Source organism: Balaenoptera borealis, assembly GCF_965194805.1.
Source record: "Balaenoptera borealis genome assembly, chromosome: 6".
Classification (NCBI taxonomy): Eukaryota; Metazoa; Chordata; class Mammalia; order Artiodactyla; family Balaenopteridae; genus Balaenoptera; species Balaenoptera borealis.
The window spans coordinates 886,806-910,412 of record NC_138863.1 but is presented as its reverse complement, the minus strand read 5'-3'; the positions used below and the strand labels follow the sequence as shown (position 1 = coordinate 910,412).

The following is a 23,607-nucleotide window of genomic DNA, read 5'->3' as shown; positions in this document are numbered from 1 at the left end:
CCACTCACAGGAGACCCGGAGAGGGGAAATAATCCTGCCTGGGCCGCAGCTTCCGGAAGGAAGGGTGGGAGGAGCCAGCCAGTCTAGGGCCAGACAGAGTGGAAGGGCATTTTAGTAGTGGGAGCAGCATGTGCAAAGGCTCAGAGGTGGGAGTACATGACGTGGTGCTCAGTGTAGCAGCCGTGGGAGTGATGAGGTGGGGCTGGAGAGGCAGCAGGGCAGGGGCCCAAGGAGTCCATGGTCCGGGCTATCACCCCTGGACGCTGTCCTGAAGACAGTGGTCACTTTAGGCAGGCCCAGGGTTACCCTGACGACGTGAGAGGAGGGGCTGGATGGGGAAGGTGAAATGGGGAGCCCTGGGGCCGTCCCGGGACCAGGCACTCAGAGGTGTGACCCAAGGTGGGCCCTGGCCTTGGGGCAGGGGGCCTGGACACCTTCTAGGATTCAGGAGGCTGGGGGATGGGAGAACTGGTGTAGACCAGATGGGGGATGTGGAGGCACAAAGTCCGGGGGTCTCCCAGGCTCCTGGGGGAGGTGGAGGGCGTGCAGGGGCTGGCGCCAGGTGGGCAGCTTCAGCTTCGGACACCGAGCTTGGGGTGTCTGGGGAACAGGAGATGCTGGCAGGCAAATGATTGTACGGCTAGGACCCTGGGAAACTGTCCACAGTGGGCTGATGGCCCCTTGGTCCCTGCCGCAGCTGGGCACAGTGTGTGTCACGGCTCAAGGTGACCTTCCACACACAAGGCGACTTAGGAAAGCAGGCCCCTCCCCACAGGCCTCACACCTGTGCCCCCACCTCCCAATCAGCCCTGCAGAGGAGCAGGGTGGTCCCTCGCCCCATTGGCTCAGAGAGGTCAAGGGATTGGCTGAGGGCCGCACAGCGAGCAGGGTTGAGCTGGCATCCACACGGCAGCAGCCCACCCATCTGGACCCCCAGCCCTGGGCTTACCGAGGTGTGTGACCAGTAGGAATAGTCGAAGCTGAAGCTCTTGGGCATCTCCTTGGGCTGTTTGGGGTTAACGATGGCTGCGGGGAGGGGACAGGCAAGGTGTTCAGCGCTGTGCTGCAGGGACAGGCTGACCCTGGATGTGCCCGCCCAAGAGGGACCCCAGGGCAGTGAGGTGGGGTCCTCAGAGGCCTTGGCCCCGACAAAGCCAGCCCCCCTGCCAATGGGCAGGGACAAGGGCCCTGTTTCCCGGCAGACGAGCCATCTCTGCCCCCTCCTCTGTCTGACCTCCCCCCGCCCCCCACCAAGGCAGCCCAGAGCGGTCCCGTGGTGCAGGCACTGGGTCAGACCTCGAGCCCCTGGCCCATCCCACCTCTCGGGTCCACACCCTGCTCGCCCCACCAGCCCAGGTCTGCCTTGTCTGCTCTGCATGCAAGTGCTAGGAGGCGCAGCACAGTCACAGCCGTGTCCCTGCTGCTTTGGGGCCCCATCACGCCCACGTGCTCATCCGTGTCCGGGGCGTGCTGGCTGTCCCCCCGCAGGGACACCACACATATTCCTCCTCCTGCCGAGGCACCTGCAGGTCCCATCCAGGTTGCTCTCAGGGGCTGTGGGACTGTCCTCTGCTCACGTCCTCCCCCACCCCATCCCCCTCCTCCAGCAGCTGCACCTGGCCTGGCGGGAGGCAGTGCTCACGAAACATCGGTTCATCGAAGGAGGAGCAATGCCGCCGGCACAGGCTGCCGGGCCTGCCGAGTGCCCCGGGAGCCCCCCAGGCAGGGCTGAAGCACCCCATGTTTCCCAGGCCCTGGACAGGTCTCGGCTCCCCGAGGCCCGGGCTCAGCAGGCGGCGGGTCTTCGGTGGCTGGGCAGAAGGGGCTGCGGCCCCCGCGCCCACCAGGCTGCCCTCTGGGACACTGTCTGAACCCTCGATGTCTGTGTTGATAGAGGACCCCGAGGACCCCCGAGGGCCCACCTGGCCGGGGGTTTTCACCTCCACCAGGAACGTGGGCCGTCCTGGTGGGAGAGGGCTCCAGGCCACTGCCCCACCTCATCCCATCTGAGGACCACATTCCCCCCACCTACTTGGAGATGAAGGACATGTCTGCCCACCCCTTGGATTGGCTTTCCTCAGCTGCAGTGGGCTGGGGGCCTCGCCTCTCTGGACTCCAGGACACCCCCACCCTTCCCCACCAGCGCGTGTCCAGGGTGACCTGTAACTCACACCAAGAGAACAAGCCCTGGCCCTGTTGCAGGTTGAATTATATCCCCTCAGAATTCACATGTTGAGTCCTAACCCCCAGGACCTCAGAATGTGACCTTATTTACATACTTGCAGACGTAGCTGGTAAGGATGAGGTTACCCTGGAGTCAGGTGGGCCCTAATCCAACATGACTGGTGTCTCATAAAAGGGGAAATTTGACGCAGACACACACATAGGGTGAAGGCCATGTGAGGGGGAGGGGAGACTGGGATGGTGCTTCTACAAGCCACGGGACGCCAGGCATTGCCAGAAAACCACTAGAGGCTGGAGAGAGGCAGGGAATGGATTCTCCCTCTGGACCTCAGAAGGCACCAACCCGGTGACACCCGGATCGGGGACTTAACAGCCTCGGGAACTGCCGTCTAAGCCGTCCCGTCCACGGTGCTCTGCTCCGGAGCCCTGGGACGCTGGGACCCCCACTGGCCTCGCCCCACTCGGCAGCTGCCCCGGGCCACGGCTTGGCGGGCAGGAGCTGACTGGCTCTGGGTCCCAGACCCCAGGCTTGAGGGGTTCTGGGAGATGACCCGGCACCCTCAGGAGGCCGGCAGGAGGGAGCAGGTGACTGACCATCACAGCCCTTTCTTTGGAGCCGAGAGGGGGTCACGTCCATGCTGGCTCTGGGAGTGAGGCTGAGAGGAGACTTAGCCATCCCGGTTTCAACTCCTGCTGGGCCTGGGGATGCGGCTGCCAGAACCCAAGCGCGGTAATGCCGGCGCCATGGAAACAACAATCACAGCGTCTCCTGAGCGCACGCAGCCTGGGCAGGGCCCCCAGCGCCCACCAGTGCCCCACCTCCGTCCACCTCCTCCCCCCACCCCACCCAGCGGCTCTCGCTTGCCGGCTGCGACACCTGCCCCCCGGCGCTGACCTTGCTCTGACTGTGTCCTGGTGCCGGGGCGTCTGCTGTATACCCTGTGTGGACCGGGAGCTCCCTGAGGACCCCCCCCACCAGGGACGGGGCACGGATATGCTCAAGGAACACTGGGTGGGCAGGGGACAGCCGGCTGCGAGGGTCAGTGAATGCGGAGTGGGCCACGAGGAGAGCCCGACGTGGGGACCACTGGGCAGAGCTGCTCTGGCCCGCGGGAACTGCTGTCACCTGCCCCCTCCCCCTTGGGTGGGGTCCCCTGGTGCGGCTCTGACTCCCGCCCTGGTCCTGACCCCCAGGTGTCCTGCGGGGGTCCTGTGGTGTCTCCGTCATCACAGATGGGGTTCTGCGCTCCAGAGGGGACGGCCCTCCCCAGGGTCCACCCCAGGCCTGCTCTCCACCGACGCCTCTGAGCCCTCACCAGGGCGGCCTGCCTGGACTAGGGCTGGACGGGCAGCCCCCCGTCAGCACTGAGGCGATTGGGTGGGGAGGGGCTTCCCGCGCAGCTCTCGGGTCGCTTCCTCCCATGGGTTTGAGGAGGGGGGCGGGACCGCGGGCTTGTTGAGTGGGGGGTTCCGTGCCCTCCGCCCCTGCTGCAGGAGCACACAGGGACAAAGGCGACAGCTGTGAGGGGCCAGCTTGCATGGGGGGCGGGCACAGCAGGGACGGCGCTAAGCAAGGGAAGCCGTGTTCTCAGGGTCTGAAGCCCCACAGCCGTGTGCCGTGCCCGCTCCTTCCGGGCGCCGTGGCCCAGCTCTGAGGAATTCCACGGCTCTGTGGTTAAACCCTGCGTAGCTTGCAACTGTCCATGGGGAGAGCACTGACACCACGGAAACCGGCGAACAGGGGTGCGTGTGTGTGTGTGTGTGTGTGTGTAAGAGAGCAAGTGAGGGGCCTCGCTAAAATGGAGACCAAGACATCAGTGTCAGGAGTTTCGGGGACGTTCTCCCAACACGGGGTACGTGCCAGTCCTCATGAACCGTCAGTGGGGGCTCTCGGAGAATGGCACGGCTCCTCCCACTGACCTGGCTTGGCTCCCATGCTCCACGCCCCTGGCAGGGCCCCCGTGCCCCCAGCAAGGCCCCCCACGCCCGTCACTGCCTGCCTGACTGCGATCGGTGGCCCTTGTCACCAGCCCGTCTAGTTCCATCTCCGTGTCCCCACTGGAACGTCACCCCCAGGGCAGTGAGAGCCTCTGTCCTGCTCCCCGGGGCCCGATGCCAGCAGTGGAGCCTGGCGCAGGCTGGAGCTCAGTGATGTGTGAGACGTGGACGTGGAGGGACCCCCACCTTCTCCTCCCGTGTGGTGACATGTGCTGACCTGACCCCACCAAGCCTCGTTTCCCCACCTGGGCCGTGGGAGCGTCCTCAGCCCTGAGGGGCTCAGGCAGCCCTAACCCTAACCCTAACCCTAACCCTGCAAGTGGAGAGCCCGCTGCGACTCTCACGGGTGACCCCCGGGGAGAGGCAGCTCAAGGCAGGGAGCGCCAGGGGCATCCTGGCCTGGGGCCAGCCAGTGACGGCAGGCCCCCAGCACCCTCGGCCGAGGCTGCCGACGAGGACTCCGCTGGCCCCCAGGGTCCCTCCTTTGACACGTGTGCAGAGCCATTCCTCTATTAGAAAGGCCTGCACCGCGTCACCACCTCCTGGCAAAACCAAGCTCCCTTCTGTGGACTCCCAGGCCCAATCTCACTGTATTTGGAGCCCAGATCATTCTAGAAGAGTGATGGCAAATGGGGCCGACTTCTCGGATGGGTTAAGTGTTGAGACCGCACGGGGGCTGCTGGTCAGGCGGATCCCGGTGGACCTTCCAGGATGGTGGTCCATTCCCTGAAAGCACACACCGGGCCCAGCTTGCCAGGGTCCAGGAGGAAGGCTGGCGGCCCGGCCCTGAAGGCGTCACCCTGTGGCTTTGGGCGGGTCCCTCCCCTCCAGGCACTGTCCTGGGTTGAACAGTGTCCCCTGGAACCTCACACTGTGACCTTATTTGGAAATAGGGTCCCCGCTGTAGGGACAGAAGCACACGTCACGTACAATTTGGTTGGCTCACAGAATTGCTAGATTTGCTGTGTTTCAGATGAAGAGTGCTGTTATCCAGGCCATGATTACAGGATAAGAATTTAAATTGACTTTTAAGTGTTTCTAATTTCTGTGTCCCAGTGGAGAGTCCAGGTGGCATGTTCAGAGAACTGGGGTCTCCTGCTGTGCCCCTCGTTTTGAGATTCAAGGAGTATGTCACCACCCCCGCTGGCCGGGCTGGCCAGATCATCTCCCACCCGGACAAAACGGCCACGAGCTGCTGCCCAAACCCAGCTCCTATGAGCATCTGCCTCAGGTCGGCTCTGGAGCCGCCTGCCCTGCCCTAGCCCCTGTCCCAGGACCTCCAGGAATAAAGCTCACCCTGCCCTCCGACGCCACTCCTCAGGCAGGCTTCCCTGTGCTGAGGGCTGCCTCTCTCTCTGTGTCTGTCTGTCTCTGTCTGTCTCTCTTTGTCTCTGTCTCTCTCTGTCTTTCAGTCTCTGTCTTTCTGTCTCTGTCTCTCTCTGTCTCTGTCTCTCTGTTTTTCTGTCTCTCTCTCTATCTCTTTCTGTCCCTATCTCTATCTCTGTTTCTCTCTCTGTCTCTCTGTCTCTGTCTCTCTCTCTATATCTCTCTCTGTCTCTCTCTGTCTGTCTCTATCTCTCTCTGTATCTCTGCCTCTATCTCTGTCTGTCTCTGTCTCTATCTCTGTCTCTCTCTCTGTCTCTGTCTCTCTCTGTCTCTATATCTCTCTGTATCTCTGTCTCTGTTTCTGTCTCTGTCTGTCTGTCTGTCTGTCTGTCTCTCTGTCTCTATATCTCTCTCTGTATCTCTGTCTCTGTCTCTCTCTGTCTCTATCTCTCTCTGTCTCTATCTCTGTCTCTCTCTGTCTCTGTCTCTCTCTGTCTCTGTCTCTGTCTCTATATCTCTCTCTGTATCTCTGTCTCTCTGTCTCTCTCTGTCTCTGTCTCTCTCTGTCTCTCTCTGTCCCTCAGGCCCCAGGCGGGGTACAAGCCCCCCTGAGTGCAGCCCACCGTCACCTCCAGCTGTTTTGCTTCCGTGACATGAGCCCCACCCTGTTCTGGGCCGCCCCCAAGTCCCAGGGGAGACACGGGGTCTGCCTCTGATCCTTTGTTCTTTCTGTCCATTCTACAGGCTCCCGTAGGGTTTGGTCACCTGTGAGCCCCTCAAGCCGAGACCCCCAGCTACTGTCTAAGGTGGCGACTGTGCCGCTGGGGCCTGGCCCAGCATGGACGGCGATTCTCACAGCCATTCCTGATGTCCTGGGTCACCCAACAGTGACGTGGCCAACCCTATCAGCTCCTCGTGCGGATGCCCCCTGCCCACCCAGGGTCACGTTCCCACTCAGGGTCACGTTCCCGCCCGGGGTCACAGCCCCTGGCTTCCCACCTTAAGGCTTGAGTCACACCTCCTGAGCACTTTCTCCAGCCTCGAGGGGGCCAGGCTGGAGATACAAGAAAGCCAGGACCTGGACGGACCCTCCGCCCGCGTTGGGCAGCAGCTGAACAAGACCCCCAGCCTCCTGGGGCGGACACCCCAGAGGTGCACTCTGTATTCAGAGGGTCCCAGCGAGCTGAGCCCCTGCTGCCCGTGGCGGCCACCTGCTCGCCGACGGCCCCTCGCGGCTTCTGCACCCCCGCAGTGCATCCAGGGACCACCTCCCACATAAGCCCTCGGCACCCAAATCCTCATCTCAGTTCTGCTTCCGGGACCAAGCCGAGGCAGCACCATTCACAAGAGTCACTGTGAGCCCCCAGATATGCCCAACAGACCCCCACAGGCTCTGAGTGGGGCCTCCACAACCTGCCCCAGGGGCTCCTGCAGAGACCCCCAGCCACGCCCGAAGCCTCAGCCCCTCAACAGGCCTAGGGAGGCAGCCGCCATCAGCGCTGAGCGCCCTTCCCCTGGGGCAGCCCCTCCCTCCAACCTGGCAGATAACAGAAGGGGTGGCGTTACTCAGGTGCGGGCGAGGCCTATCCTCCTCCTACACCCCGAGGTCCGCTCGGTGCGGCTCACACCACCGGAGCCTGCGGTGACGGCAGCAGCTCTAAGTGCAAACCTCCCGGCTGAGCCCCGCCAACCCCACAGCTGGGAGAGAGGACGGCGAATTCTTGCTCTAAGTCACCAAGCGTGGAGGTGGGCTCTTGACCAGCAGGAGATGACCCAAACACTGGTTTGACTTCCAGGGGACCCCAAACAAGCCCTCTAACCTACAGTGTTAGAAGCAAGGATGCTGGCTCCCTTTGCGGGTAAGGGTGGGTGGGTGGGGCCGGGGAGGGGGGCTTCCGGGTGCCGCATCGCTCTGTTCTCAGCAGCGGGGTGCTGCTGAGAACTCCCTGAGCTGCACACTGGGCTCTGTCCACTCTTCTGCAAACGTGTCCCAACTCAGGACAAAGTCTGCGGCACCAGAAAGAGCAAGGGGAGGCTCGGGGCCAAGTCCCTTCTGCCCCGGCAGCCAGGTCCTGTGCGCTAGAGCGGCCCTGGAGGCCATGCCTGTCCTTCGGACCTTCTCGAAATTGCCATTCTGTCTCTTACTACTCCTTGTTCATCCTGTTGACCCCAGGCCTCCTACTTCTCAGCAAGGCTTGAGATGACTTACAATTAGAAACAAAACAAAAGAGCAGACAAAGTAAAAAGCAGCTGAAACAAGACAAGAAATCAGGAACCTTGTGCCCTGGGTTGAAAAGTGGCCTCCGCCAAAATTCCTGTCTACCCCGAACCTCAGAATGTAAGAAACAGGGTCTTTGAAGATGTAATCAGTTGTTGAAATGAGGTCATACTGGATTAGGGTATGCCCAATGGTCAGTGTCCTTATCAGGCCACACAAAGACACAGACATTCAGGGAAGAAGCCACGTGACGACAGAGCAGAGATTGGGGTGATGCAGCTGCAGGCCAAGCTGGCGGCCGCAACTGGAAGCCACAAGAGGCAGGAAGGATCTTCCTCCAGAGGAGTGTGGCCCTGTCAACACCTTGGTTTTGAACTCTGGCCTCTACAACTGTGAGAGGATAAATTTCTGTTGTTTTAAGCCACCCAGTTTGTGGTCATTTGTTACCGCAGTCCCAGGAAACCAGCACCCGGGGTGGACAAGGAGGGAGCCAGGGCCGGGAGGCCCAGGAGCCATGGCCCCGAGGGACCAGCAGCAACGGCAATCCCATCGCAATACTCACTGGTGGTGCTTCCGGACATCTGGATGATGCACTTGGAGTCGCGGCTCATTTCTCGGGAATTGAAGGGGCGGACACGCACCGCCACCTTCACCGAGGCCCCAGCCATCTCTGCGGCCTTTGTGGGTCACTCCTAGTAGCGGCAGGAGCCCCAGCAGGCACAGGAGACACCTTGGGAAAAAGGGAGACGTGAGTTAGAAACAATATCCAAAAAGGCAGAACAGATGTTTCTGGCTGGCAATGACAGGGGCTAAATGACACCTGCTCGGATAACCAGTCCGCAAGGAAGGGGAACAGAGCAGGGCAGCTGCAGGTGAGAAATGCCACGAGTTTTGGGAAAGAAAGCCAACCGGATGAGAGGAGCCTAGGAAAGCTGGAACCTAACAGGAAATAGCCAATTCGCTCTCTGGGACCCGGAAAGACTCCAGGTGCCTCTGAAGGTCAGAGGCTGTGTGGGACTGAAAACGTGTGTTTGTGGAAAGTTAGCAGAGGGAGTGTCAGGCCATGTCATGGGTTAAATTGTATCCCTTGAAATTCACATGCTGAGTCCTAAACCCCGGGACCTCAGAACGTGACCTTATTTGGAGACAGGGTCCTGGCACTGTAGCTGGTTAAGATGAGGTCCCACTGGAGTGAGGTGGGCCCTGCCCAGGGTGGCCAGTGTCCTTATAAAAGGAGATGCGCACAGGGAGAGTACCACGTGAAGACAAAGACAGAGGTCTACAAGCCAAGGACTGGGGGTAAACTGCCGAAAGGCAGGAGAGAGGCAGGCAGTGGTTCTCCCCCATGGCCTCGGAGGGAACCACCCTGCAGACCTGGGACTTCCAGCCTCCACACTGTGAGACGATACATTTCTGTTGTCTAAGCCCTCAGTCTGCGGTACTTTGTTACGGCAGCCCCAGCAGAGTAATGAAGACCCCGAGACCACCTACCCCACCTAGTGAACATCCAGGACCTGCCCCCTGCCCCATGCCACCATCAGGCAGGAGGCCAGAGGCTACCCTCTGGGAGAGTGAGGCTCCGTCCAGCCTGGAGTTCTGAGGACCAGCTGAAGGTGGGTGTGAAAAGCCCAGTGAAGATGCCCAGTAGTGGGACCCCAGCCTCCTCCTCCTGCTGCAGGGCCCCCACCTGCTGGCTGCCAGGGAAGAGGGCAGGGTTCTCTGCTGGGGAAACTGAACAGGACCACACCCTCTAGCAAGCAATACAGAGACTAAAACAAATAGAAAAGGAACACAACAGAAAGAGACAAAGCAGGAAGAGAAGGAAAAAAATGTTTAAATACCTTGTAATTAATATCCTCAGAAAGAAAATTTACTCACCCATGAGCAAGTGAAGGATGCTTTTTTTAAAAGGACCATTTAATGAATAAGAAAGAGTCCTTGGAAATTAAGACTATGAAAACAGAACCTTCAAAAGTAAATTAAAAGGTTGGAAATACAATTAAGTAATTTTCTGTGTGAGGAGAGAAATAAAACTTGGGGATCAATGAAAAGAAACTATTAAAGAAATAATTCAAGAAAACTTCCCAGCACAGCCAGTCATGAGTTTCCAAATTCAAAGGGTCTACCTACCCCACCTGCTATAAAAAGTCAGAAACCACAGCAAACTGTGAAATTTCAGAACCTCAGGGCTAAAGGGACGATTCCAGAAGCTTCCAGAGAGAAAGGATGGAGACTCAGAATGGCCATCAGCATCTCATGGATACCAGATGAAGAAACACTTTCAAATTGCGGAGGAACGGCGACTTTCAGCCTAGAACTCTGAGCTCAGCCACACCACAACCGGGAGGGAGGGTGAGAGGAAGACCCAGGAAGACTGTGCAGGAGGCTAGAACCTGAGCTCCAAGCAGGTAGCTGGTGGGGCAGACATGGGTGCGGGCCCAGCCCGGAGGATGGTGAAGGGGTCCCAGCAGGACCCTGGGGCTGCCTCGAGGGGGGGACGCCCCTCATTGGGGGGCAATGGAGGGGAACCAGCCGGGGAGAAGACCGGGCTGCGAGGCGGGAGGTGGTCTCCCCACGTGGAGAAGCATCCGTCAGAGGGTTTGAGGAGAGATCAGTGATGACCCCAGGCATTATGTCATCACTTATTCCTGATACAATGTTCTTCAAAGAAAGAAAATACAAGCAGAGTGCACTCCTGAGAGCAGCAGGAAAGAATGCTCACTCGTTCTGCTGGTGTAAACACAAAACATCAACACACAGGAAACACAGCAGGAAGACCGGGAGAGGTGTTGCATGTGGCGGGGTCGTTAGCAGTGCGATGGGGCAGAAAAGCTGACTCTGTCCCAGTGGGATCTAAACGGATCAGAGAAAACCAAAAATGGACTGGGGAGGGTGAGGCCCGGGCGGGGCTGCTTCTCCCGGGGAGACTCGCAGCCCTGACGGACCTCGATGCCACGTCTCCATATGTTACTTTGGCAAAACTTTAAGAACAAACAAAAGGGAAAAGCCAAGGGGGAACCCACGGTGCGGCCAGGCTCGGGGCAAATGCCTGAGGAAGGAGGGCGAGGGCGCGGCCGCTGTCGGCCACCACGGAGTGAGCCTCTGCACGCGGCTGCCACTCCCTGGGCCTGCTTGGCCACCACCCGGGGGTGAATGTGAAGCTGACCCTCACGTCCACTTGAAGGTCACACTCACACGGAGGAGGCACCCCCCCACCCCGAGGACGCAGGCCCCGGGCAGGCTCCAGGCCAGGTCTGTGCCGGCTCGAGAGGACTGTCCCTCCCTGGGCTGGAAGCCCACGGGCCCAAGATGAATGGACAGAGCAGTGCCCACGAGACTCGGATGAGCCGGGAGGGCGGGCAGGGCAGGAGGGGGTTGGTTTCCCTGGGGTGGAGCAGGGGGGTATCCAGGCCAAGGAAGTGGGGACTCAGGCAGCAAGGCCTGCATCGGGCAAGGGGGTGCCCACATGACACCCCATCCTCCCCTTTAGAGGGGTGGCCCCTGGGCATCCACCTGCCTACCCTACGCGTGGGGCAGCTCCTGGACTCCCAGGAGAGGGAACCCTGGGGAGAGGGGCAGGCCTAGGTGGCAGCCCTCCTCCCGCCTTGGGGCAGGGCCTGGAGCACAGGGCACCCGCCTCTCCCAGCCGGCTCCAGGCGGGCCCCGGAGTCCAGCAAGGACAGTAAGCTCCACCCAGTACAGCGGGCAGTGGTCCACCCCCTCACGTGTCAAGATCAGGGCAGGGGTATGTCCAGGGGCAGCGGCCTGAGGGGCCCAGGAGGGCCAGGGGGAGGGGAGGCGTGGCGAGGTGCCACCCGTGGCTCCAAGGCAAGGACACACGGGGGCTGAGTGTCCCCGTGGGCAGCAGCCCAGCCCAGTCACAGGCACAGGGGACAGTCCATAACGCGGGGGCACACAGAGCCTCAACCCTCACCTGGCAGAAAGGTAAAATCCATGGGAATCGAAAAGGCTTGGAAAATCTTGTTTCCGGATGACCAAGAAGGACCTACTGTAGAGCACAGGAAACTCTGCTCAATGTTATGTGGCAGCCTGGATGGAGGGGAGTCTGGGGGAGAATGGATACATGTATATGTATGGCTGGGTCCATGTGCACATGAAACTATCACAACACTGTTAATCGGCTATACTCCAATATAAAATAAAAATTAAAAAAAAAAAAGTAAAAGAAAATCTTGTTTCCACCAAAGCTGCCGCTGCTGAAGACCAGGTGATATGTTGCCTGAGCGGCCACGGCCGACCTACAACCCGTGACCCAGCAGGCTGAGCCCGCCCTGCCCTGCAGGCGGCCCGCAGCCCGGAACCACACAGCTGGGTGGGGTCTGCTGAGAGGCCCCTTCCTGCGTTCAGGCTCCTGTCCCCGCGGGGCCACTGCGGGGCCTTGCCTATCAAGGGAAGGTTTTAGCGTCCTTGGATCAGAGCGCTCCTCAAGCCCTCGTGTCCACAGAAAAACACCGTCCTGTGTGTCCTGAGGCTCGGCCTCTGCAGAGCTGTTTCCACTCCTCCCTGAGCACCTCGAGCCCCGACGGTGCCCCCGCCCCAGGCAGGGCCACAGCGACTCCCAAGAAAGGCCGGTACCCAACGGCCGTGGCCCAGGCAGCCTCCGTGGCACAGAAGGAAGAGGGTCAGGCAGCCCCGGGCTGAGGGCTGTGAGGGACCACATGGGGCCAGTCCCACAGGGGCTCAGCCGGGCCCGGAACCGCCCTGTGACTCCCTCTCCTGAGCCCCAGCCCAGCCGTCCAGCCCCGCCTGAGACCCAGAGCACGTGCCCTCCCCTGCGACAAGGGGCAGTGACCAGACGGGCTCTCTGTGAAGGGAAACATGACCTTGGCACAGCCAGGCCTTTAAATCACCAACGTGTCAAGGACGTTTACCGTAGAATGTCCATGCGCACCGTCCCCCTGGGGTCTAGCTGGCGGCCACAACTTGATATGGTCTCCAAGCCATCAGGAAAAGGGATGATTTATTCAGCAAACCAAAAGGATAGGGCAGACAGCCCTAACCAATGGGACAGAAGTCTACACAACATCCCCCTGTCCTAACTCACGCCAGATCCCGGGGTCCGAGTCCTGAGACCACACCCAGGTCACCTTGAGGGGAGCAAACCGTGTCACAGAGACTCGGGTGCAAGCCTGGGGTCAGGGGACCAGTCCTGGTCCTGCCTTTATCTCAGCTGTGTGACTCAGCCCTTGGGCCTCGGTTTACCCATCTGCAAAATGACAGGGTTGAGGAGGTTGGTCCCAAAGTGATTTCGCCTCTGGGGTCCTGGGCCTCTGGGGAATGTCTGCAGCCTCTGCAAACTGTGACGCTGCCTTCCCCAGGGCTGCAGGGCACCGGCCAATGCCACAGCTGCTCACCCACGGGGACTCGGGGCTCAGGAGGGGCTCCTGGGAACAGGGAGGGGGACAGGCTCAGGGCAGAGAGCTGTTGGTCACAGGAAACAGAATTCAGCCAGGAGCTCTCGGGGCTTCCCCCTACTGCTGTCTAAAATGAACTTGGATGCCGGTTAAGTGGTGAGCCCCCTGTCACCAGAGGCACCCAAGTAGAGCAGAGGCTGGGGGGAGACTCTCCCACACTGAGGTTCCATGACATCTCCCCTTCTGAACAGGGAATCTTCTGCCTCAGTCTCCCTGCCTGTAATTGACACCCTCAGGAGAATCTGGCCAAAAGACCCCCTTCTAGAATGGGGCAGGGACCTCTGTGCATGGACCCCAGGACCAAGAGCAGGAGGGGCCTGCAGAGACCCTGGGGCCCCTCTCTCTACAGATGGGGGAGGACATGGCCAGGGCTGAGGTCAATGCTGTAAAGTCCCAGGGCCAGCTCCTAGGCTCCCAAGAACTCCCCAGAGCAGGCTGGCGCGGAGCAGGACCGTCCCCTCAAGCAACACAGCTCTTCCAGAGGCCACAGGGAGAGAGGGAAGTGCCAGACCAGCCAACGACTGAGGGCCAACGGGTTCAGGACACGAGCAAAAGCCCAGGTGGGTGGGGGCAGAATTCAGGGGCTGGAATCATACCCAGCTCCACCCCACAGCCCCTCACAGTCACGAATGCGCCCTCATCTACACACCATGAATGTTTTCTCCAACACTGTTTCACCTTCTTACATCCATGAATGACCATCCAGGGTGGGGTGGAGGATGTACCTCTCTGAGCATCCATGTTTCCTTATGCGGGAAAATCTCTGCCCTTTCGAAACTGAGAAAAGCCTTAGGCCATTCTGGCTGGAGTGGGAAGAGCAGGAACAAGGTCAGGAATTCTTGGTGAGAACGCAAACTGGGGTGAGGTTTCCAGCAAGCCTTTAGCAACAGGCCGTATGTCTTAAAAATAAAGGCCGTATCCTTTGAATACGTGATTCCCAAGTGCCGAAATAGGTAATAATTAGAAACGAAGAAAATATTTATGAAAGATGTTCAATTTGACATTGCAAAATTTTCAGTTCTCCTCAGATTTAGCTATATTAATTCAGCGCAATTCCAATAAGCAAAATATTCCAACAGGATTTTCAGTGGAATTTGGCAAGTATTTGGAAGAGAGTTTTGAAAAATAAGAACAAAGAGGGGCGCATCCCCTACCAGCTATCATATTTACTCTAAAGCTACAATAATTTACAAAGTCTAGTAGTGACACCAGAACAGAGAGATCAATGGAAAAGATGAAGCTTGGCCACAGACAGACAGACAAACACACACACAGACAAATCCAACAGATGATAAAGCAGCATTGCAGGGATTGGGTAAGATTGGTATCGGACAATTGGCTATCCCATGTTGAAAAATCGAGCTAGAACTTTATCTTGGAATGTGTTACAAGAACATATAGGAGACTCTGCTTATGGCTCTGGATAGAAACTCTGCATTGACACCAAGCATGAAAAACAAAGGAGGACTTGTGCGTCCAGATGGCAGAAAGGCTGGCGGCAGAGGGTTGCTCCCTCCCCTCTGTGCACAACTAGAGGAGCTGCATACAATTTTTAAATCTGTTTGAAGGTCTAAGAGCTACAGAAGCCACGCAGACAGGCAGGCCAAGATTCCAGAGATGGGGCTACCGGGGCAGGGGAGGACTTTCCCCAGCACTTTCTCCCTGAGTGTTTTGCATTCTGGTCACGGGCTCGAGGCTGGGAATCTAGAGTTTTCCCAGGCAGAAAGCCATTGCTGAGGGATGGAGAACCTGCAGAGCTTTTTGGTCGAGAAAAACAAAACTTGAGAGGTCAAGATCCCAGGAGAAAGAAGCAGAGACTTAAGCTGAACAAATGGTCAGTTCTCCCCTTAAGACATCTGCCAAACTCCGAGGGCATGAGGGGCGGAAGTTTAAAACTCAAGTAGAAGCCTCTGGAAATCAAAGAGAAGTCTTCCACGGTCTCAGGTGCCAAGGAGTCAGAGGTTAGAGTTCAGGGTCCACTGGGAGGAGGGGCCACAGCAATCACGCCAGGGTCTTATTTGAAAGCCCTGAAAGGCACAGAATCTAAAAGCAGGGCAGAACCACACGTAGGCTACACCTTATCAAACTGCAGCCAGCCCTGACTCAGCTTGGTCTCTGACTGAATGAGGGATGACCTTCACTCCATCTGCCTGGAAGAGAAAATCTGAGCCATCTGGAGCCTCGAATATGCATTCAGAGGCAACATCTGAGACTAATCAAAACTCACAAGGCATGAAAAGAGACAGGGCTATATGACTCAAAACAAATTGGGAAAGAAAGGTAAAAAGAAAAAAAGAAACAAACCTACATATGATCCAGATCTAGGACTTATCAAACAAGGACTTTAAAATAATCATGACTGGGGCTTCCCTGGTGGCGCAGTGGTTGAGAATCTGCCTGCCAATGCAGGGGACACGGGTTCGAGCCCTGGTCTGGGAAGATCCCACATGCCGCAGAGCAACTAGGCCCATGAGCCACAATTACTGAGCCTGCGCGTCTGGAGCCTGTGCTCCGCAACAAGAGCGGCCGCGATAGTGAGAGGCCCACGCACCGCGATGAAGAGTGGCCCCCACTTGCTGCAACTAGAGAAAGCTCTCACACAGAAACGAAGACCCAACACAGCCATAAATAAATAAACAAAAATTTTTTAAAAATGCTAGATACGTATATATTTATAAAAAAAAATAATCACGACTTATATGTTCAAAATAAGAGAGAAAAGGATGGAGAAAATAAATGGAAAATGGAGAATTTTGCAAGAGGATTTGAAACTGTAAAAAAGAATCAAATGGAAATGTTAGAACTGAAAACACAATAACTGAAATTAAGAACTGAAGAGATTAGACACATCTGAAGACAGTGTTCATGAACTGGAGAACAGGTCAACAGAATGTTAAAGAACAGAGAAAACAAAGAATGGAAAATATAAAAATGAGAGTCAGAGAAATACAGGACACAGTGAAATGGTCGAACATGCATGTAACTGAAATCTAAAAGGAGAATAATGGAATAGGAGAGAAGCAATACTTTAAAAGATAATGACCATTAATTGTCTAAAACTACTGAAGTATATATATCCATCCAGATTCAAGAAGCTCTGCAAACACAAAGAAAACTACACCAATGCACATCATAATAACACTGTCGAGTACCAAAGATGAAAAGAAAAATCTTAAAAGCTGGCAGGAAAAAGAAAACCTTTAAAGGAACAAGAATAAGATTGACAATTGAGGACTTCCCTGGTGGCACAGTGGTTAAGAATCCGTCTGCCAATGCAGGGGACAAGGGTTCAAGCCCTGGTCCGGGAAGATCCCACATGCCACAGAGCAATTAAGCCCATGCACCACAACTACTGAGCCTGTGCTCTAGAGCCCGCAAGCCACAACTACTGAGCCCATGCACCACAACTACTGAAGCCCGCGTGCCTAGAGCCTGTGCTCCGCAACAAGAGAAGCCACCGCAATGAGAAGCCTGCACACCACAAGGAAGAGCAGCCCCCGCTCACTGCAACCAGAGAAAGCCCGTGTGCAGCAACTGAAGACCCAACGCAGCCAAAAATAAAATAAATAAATGTATATAAAAAAAAAAGATTGACAATTGACTTCTCAACAGAAATGATGGAAGCCAAAAGATACGTTCTAAGGTTTCAACGTTAAGTAGAAAAGTAATCATTTATATTAGACTGTCAAGGATACTTGTTTCAATTGCTAGGGTAACCATCAAAACAGCAGAGAAAGAATGTATAACTAACAGATTAATAGCAAGATAAACAGAAAAAATTTTAAATATTTTTATTAATCCAATAGAAGGCAATAAAGGAGGAAAAACAGAACAAAAAAAAAGTGTCAAATGGAAAATGAAGATTTAAGACCCTAGATAAAAGCTCAAGTCAATTAGTACGGACCATTACTCCAAGTCAAATGTTACAGTTGTCAGAACAGATTTTTTTTTAAAGTTATAGTCTGTTGACAAGAGACATCTTTAAATAAAAAGACACAGAGAGGCTGAAAATAAAAAGATAAAATTTTTTGGTTTTCCTATTCTTTTTTTTTTGAAATGGACCATTTTCAAAGTCTTTATTGAATTTGTTACAATATTGCTTCTGTTTTATGTTTTTTGTTTTATTGTCTTTATTGGCCACGAGGCATGTGGGATCTTAGCTCCCCGACCAGGGATCGAACCTACACCCCTTGCATTGGAAGGCGAAGTCTTAACTACTGGACTGCTAGGGAAGTCCCTAGTTTGCCTATTCTATCAGCTACTGAAAAGGAAAAATGTCTATCATGCACATTCTTTTAAAGCGCCCATGGAACATTTACTAAAATTAGCCATATGCTGGTCATAAAGTAAACGCTAACGAATTTCAATTTAAAATTAAATTGATTACATTCATAAAATTAAATTCATATGTTCTCTGACCACAGTAGAATTAGGCTATACATCAATACCAAACAAAAAAGCAATAAAAAAACCTACAACCAGGACTTCCCTGGTGGCGCAGTGGTTAAGAATCCGCCTGCCAATGCAGGGGACATGGGTTTGAGCCCTGGTCTGGGAAGATGCCACATGCCGTGGAGCAACTAAGCCTGTGCGCCACAACTACTGAGCCTGCGCTCTAGAGCCCGCGATCCACAACTACTGAGCCCGCGTGCCACAACTACTGAAGCCTGTGCACCCTAGAGCCCGTGCTCCGCAACAAGAGAAGCCACCACAACGAGAAGCCCACGCAAGGCAACGAAGAGTAGTCCCCGCTCGCCACAACTAGAGAAAGCCCTCACGCAGCAACGAAGACCCAACGCAGCCAAAAATAAATTAATTAATTTTTAAAAACCCCCAAAAACCTACAACCTCTCGACTGTTTGGACATAAAGCAATACAATTCTAAATAACCTATGGGTCAAAGGAAAAAAAACTCATTGACTATTAGAAAATATTTTGAACTGAATAATGATGATACAACATATCAAAGCTGTGGAGTGCAGTTCGCGCAGAACTCACGAGGAAATGTATAGCTTTAAGTCATGGGGGTCGAGGTGGGGAGTCCTTCACAGCAGTCCCAGGTCGATCCAGAACCCACCGTCCCCCAGGGAGCCATGGGTTTGCCAGGCGGACCTTCGGGACTTGAAGGTTTGCCTTGAGAAGGACCCGGTGCACGTGAACCAGCAGCTGAGGCTCTGCCAGAGCAGGATTGTCCTCTTGTTCACCCCTTAACCCTGGCGCCGGCAGGAGATGCCTGGAGATGTCAGGGAGGAGGCTGGATGTGAGCATTTGAGGAGGCGTCAGGGCAGGAAACATGCATCAGTCGCTTGTGAGCACTGACTCTTTAAGTCATGGAGATGGACGAGATCAAGGAGGGAGAAGGGTTAGAAAGGAAGAAAGAAATGCGGAAGGAGCAGGTGGGGAGAATTCTCAGGAATCTAGCTGCTTCTCTAGCAGACTTTGGACCCGTCTGCCCAGGGCAGGTGGGGGCCCAGTTCCTGAGCCTTGTGAGGACGTCCGCCTGCTGCTTCCCAATTTCCCTCCGTGCCTTTGGCTTTCCTGGACCTGCTGTCAGTTACCACATGGGTTCTGCTTTTCATTTTCCAAAATGTGGGTGCTGAGCCTTGTCTTCTGTTTTTTTATCCTTATGGAAGCATTTAGGTCTTTCCTTAGTTTACCTCTACTGTTATTTCAGTGGCATTTAAGGAGAGAGAGAAGATAAATTAGAAATGATGAACCAAACACTAAATTCTATATAATTCTATTTATGTAACTTCTGAAACAGGCCAAAAATGAGCAGCATAGCACATTATTTACCAATCTAGAGCTAAATAACAACAGTAACAACAACAAAAAAGTAACAACAAACAGCTAAAGGGAGTTGAAAGAGGTTGCGGATAGAGAGCAAAACCTGCTGATTTTCTAAATGAGTTCTGTAGATACATTCGACTCTTCTAAATAATGTTCATATTTTACCTAAAAAAAATTATTTTTAAAATAATTACCAAACGGTTCAGGGAAAGAGGGAGAGAGAAAGCTAGCTCACTTTCAGTTGACAAGCGCTGGTGTGCATGAACACAAAAATCAGTTTTGCTCATTAAAATTAATATTTCAAAACGGATGGGGGGAGAAAGGTGATTGAGAGACTCCCATTTCTGGCAATATGATGGATGAGATATCCTCCCATTAGAAATCACCTAGAAATTTGGGATAGATAACAAGCATCAGAATAAAAGAGGAGGGCTTCCCTGGTGACGCAGTGGTTGAGAATCTGCCTGCCAATGCAGGGGACGCGGGTTCGAGCCCTGGTCTGGGAAGATCCCACATGCCGCGGAGCGACTAGGCCCGTGAGCCACAACTACTGAGCCTGCGCGTCTGGAGCCTGTGCTCTGCAACAAGAGAGGCCGCGATAGTGAGAGGCGCGCGCACCGCGATGAAGAGTGGGCCCCGCTTGCCGCAACTAGAGAAAGCCCTCGCACAGAAACGAAGACCCAACACAGCCATAAATAAATAAATAAATAAAGGAGTTCCTTTAAAAAAAAGAATAAAAGAGGAGAATTCTGGAAAAGGGGGGAAAAGAGGAAGGAGGAGCTGAAATGAAAGTGGGGAGCCCATCCCACAAGCCCACCCAGAAGGAAGCTGCAGGCGTTTGCTGATGCCAGAAACGCAGAGAATTGGGTTTCACCTGCTGAGTGGGGGGATGGGAGACACAGCCTCAAACACAGGCAGTCGGGACTGGAACCAAATATCACAGAAAGTTGGATCCTGCAAAGTCACAGCCCCCGTGCAGTGGAAGGCTGGGGAAAGCCATCTGCCATCAGAGGGATGTGGGCATTGGTCTGAATGATTCTCAGCTCCATGTGGTGAACAAGCCAGTGCTTCTGAGAATCTGAGGCCACAGACCTGACCTCATGCAGGTTTGGGTCTAAAATTCACCTGCACGATCAGGGAAGCCCAAGGTTGAGAAATTAGCTCAGAGTAGGTCTCGGGTGTTTGCACCCAAAGCACCTCACAAAGGCAGATACAAATCCTCCTTGGAAATAGCTTCCTACCCTTGGGGTCCCAGTATTCCCAGAGATGAAGATCAGTCACATAGGAGCTGATGGTGAAATATTACCCAACACAAGAGATGAAATTCACCACGAGAATCAGGAAAAAAAAAAAGGAAAAGAAAACCAGAATTAGATCCTCAAGGACCTCAGATGTTACAATTGTCACATACAGATTATAAAATAAGTGCACTGAAAATGTTTACGGGGCTTCCCTGGTGGCGCAGTGGTTAAGAATCTGCCTGGCAATGCAGGGGACACGGGTTTGAGCCCTGGTCGGGGAAGATCCCACATGCCGCGGAGCAACTAAGCCCGTGAGCCACAACTACTGAGCCTGCGTGTCTGGAGCCTGTGCTCCGAAACGGGAGAGGCCGTGACAATGAGAGGCCCGCGCACCGCGATGAAGAGTGGCCCCTGCTCGCCGCAACTGGAGAAAACCCTCGCACAGAAACGAAGACCCAACACAGCCAAAAAATACATATAAATAAATAAATAAATAAATTTATTTAAAAAAAGTGTTTACAGAAATAAGCAGGAATGGGAAATAATGCAGTAAAATATGAGGGAAAAACCATGCAGAACTTTTAGATTTAAAAATGTAATCCTTTAAATTTTAAAACTTAGCAGACACGTTAATCAGCAAATTAAATGGAGCTGAGCAGAGAATTAATGAACTGGAAGATATGTCAGAAAAAGTTACCCAGAATGGCCCCAGAGAGACAAAATGATGAAACCATAAAACAAAGGTTAGGAGTCATGCAACAAGGAATAATTCATTAATTTACCATGGCAGTTTTAACACACCTCTCACTAACTGACAGATCAAGCAGACATATAATTAATAAGGATGTAGAAGATTTGAACAACATAATTATCATGAACTAATGAACATATGTGCTCCCTTGCCCTCAAAATTTAGAGAAACACACACTTTTCTAACACATAGGGAACATTTTCAATTATTTTACCTTGTAGTAGGCCATAAAGAAACTCCTAATAAATTTCAAAGACTCTGTAATGATCATGTAATGTGAACACAATTAATTGTGTTCATGTAATTAAATGATCATGTAATTTGAACACAATTAAATTAAAAATCAATAAAAGATCACTAAAACCCATATGTTTAGAAATTTTAAAAAATAAACTGCTAAATAACCAACACACAAAAAACAAAAAATCACTATAGAGTTATAAATAAACTTAGTAGTAAATGATCATGCAAATACTACCAGCAAAATTTACAGCACGTCCACATCCAGCCATGAAGGAGTTACAAGGACCATACTTAACCTCCCACTGTAAACAACAACTAGCAAACTGGACAAAATAGATGAAAATGACTGTTTTCAGACATGGCACAAAAGGCACTGAGAGAAGGGAAACATATGAGTCTCCCTTCCCTCCAATCACTCCACATCTTCCCAGAGGCAATTTACAGACCTCAGGCACTGGGAGGTGGGACCCAAACAGCTCAGCAACTCTGATGAGTTGGGGAGATGGAAGTCAGAGTTTGGGTAGGTTGCAGCTGCTGGAATCTGTGGGTCAGAGTTCTGGAAAGGAAACAGTTGCTCAGTAACAGAGCTCCAGAAATCTGCATAGGGATACCCTGGCATCTTTGTAGACTCCTAGCCCATGCCCACGGACTGGACAAAGAAGACTGAAGACTGAAGAATTCCCAAAGCTACACAAAGTCAGAAGGCATCTGTGCTTCCACCAGCCAGAATACAGTTCTCTTGATCCCTCCACCCCAGGCCCCCAGACATTCAGTAGAGACCCCAAAGAAATCATACTTTAGGGTGGGCTTAACTATTCCCAAAGTGTAATCTACCCTAGAGCAACTCTAAAAAAGCTTAAAATCAGGCCTTGAAGGATCAAATAAGTCCTCAAGTAATTTAACTGCCTGCCAAAACAAAGCCCAACATTCTTTACAGGAAGAAAGCACAATTCAGACGCTCCACAATGTAGAAATGTCTAGAATTCAATTTAAAAAATTACTACACATGCCGAGAAGCCAGAAAAGATGACCTATAACCAGGAGAAAAATTTGTCAGTAGGAACTTGAATTTTCCTACAATCATTAAATAAATTGATTCAATAGTTTAAAATATTAACCACGGAAAAAGTAGAAGACTTAGATACTTTTTATGAGTTCTACCATATATACAAAAAAACAGATATTTCCAATCTTATACAAACTTTTTAAGAGAACAGGAAAAAGAGAGGGAAACAGAGGGAGAAAGATTATATCCCCAACTCATTCACTGAGGCTAATATGACCTTGGCATCAAATTAGACAAAGAACATTTGAGAAATGACCAATTTCACTGACGAACATAGATAGAAAAGTTCAAAATATCAGCAAGACAGTCCAGCAGAAAATAAAAAAGATAATGTAGTAGGTTTATTTCAGGAATACCAGTATGGTAATATAATGCATGGTTTAACATTAGGGTATCTATTAATACAATTCACCACATATCAGATTAAAGGAGAAAAAGGCCAAATGAGGTCCTCCATAGATACTGAAGAAGCATTCAGTCATTTTCAAAATCCATTTGTGATAAAACTCTTGGCAATAGGAGGATAAAACTTCTTTAATCTCATAATAGGTATCTAGTAAAAATCTACCCAAATACCACACTTAATGGTGAAATAGTAGGAACATTTCCTTTAAATTCAGGAACAAGTTCCAGATGCCTGCTGTCACCACTTGTATTTAACACTGTAGCAGAGGTTCTTGCCAGAGTGATAAGGCAAGAAAAAGGAATAACATCGGCAAAATATGGGTTGGAAAAGAATAAAACAAATTGTCATTATTTGCAGACTACTTGCTTATCTACACAGGAATCAAGAGGATCCAGAGACATATTATTTGAATTAGTGGGAAGGGCCAGCACAGTTGCTAGGAACCAACCACGTGAGTATGCACTAGAGACAAGAGTTTAAAAATATTTTTTAAGGTGGCATTTAAAAAATAACCAAAAATACAAAGGACCTTCATAGAAATAAATGTCACAAAGGATACATACAACTTTTATGAAGAAAACTTTTAAACTTTACAAAAACATTATAGAAAATCTAAATAAATGAAGAACTACAACCTGTTCATGAAAATGAAATTTAAATGTCTTAAAAATGTTTATTTTCACCCAAATGAATCAAAACATTCAATGTAATTTCAAATGAAATCACAAACAAGTCTTTTTGTGAAACTGGACAGATTGCTTCCAAAAATTTATATGGCATAAGATACTACAAATATCAATAACAAGCTTGAAGAAACACAAGAGGTAGAAGGCAACAGGCCCCACCAATAACAAGACTTAATATAAAGCTGTAGTAATTAAGACAAGGTGGTTGGGACAAGTAAGTCATCACCATTGTAGCAGAAGGGACCCCAGAAACAGATCTGCAC

General features: G+C 52.6%; 1 protein-coding gene across 5 annotated transcripts in view; it reads right to left on the bottom strand.

The window, feature by feature from the left end:
* The window catches only part of KIF1A (kinesin family member 1A), a 92,288-nt gene that overhangs the window by 60,704 nt on the left and 7,977 nt on the right, over nt 1–23,607 (bottom strand). For all 5 annotated transcript variants that reach the window (XM_082396470.1, XM_082396471.1, XM_082396472.1 and 2 more), the window contains exons 2-3: nt 8,289–8,456; nt 950–1,026 (exon numbers count right to left, since the gene is read on the bottom strand). In XM_082396470.1, the coding sequence (XP_082252596.1) occupies nt 950–1,026; nt 8,289–8,394 (183 nt within the window). In that variant the 5' untranslated portion in view covers nt 8,395–8,456. The remainder of the gene's footprint in view (nt 1–949; nt 1,027–8,288; nt 8,457–23,607) is intronic.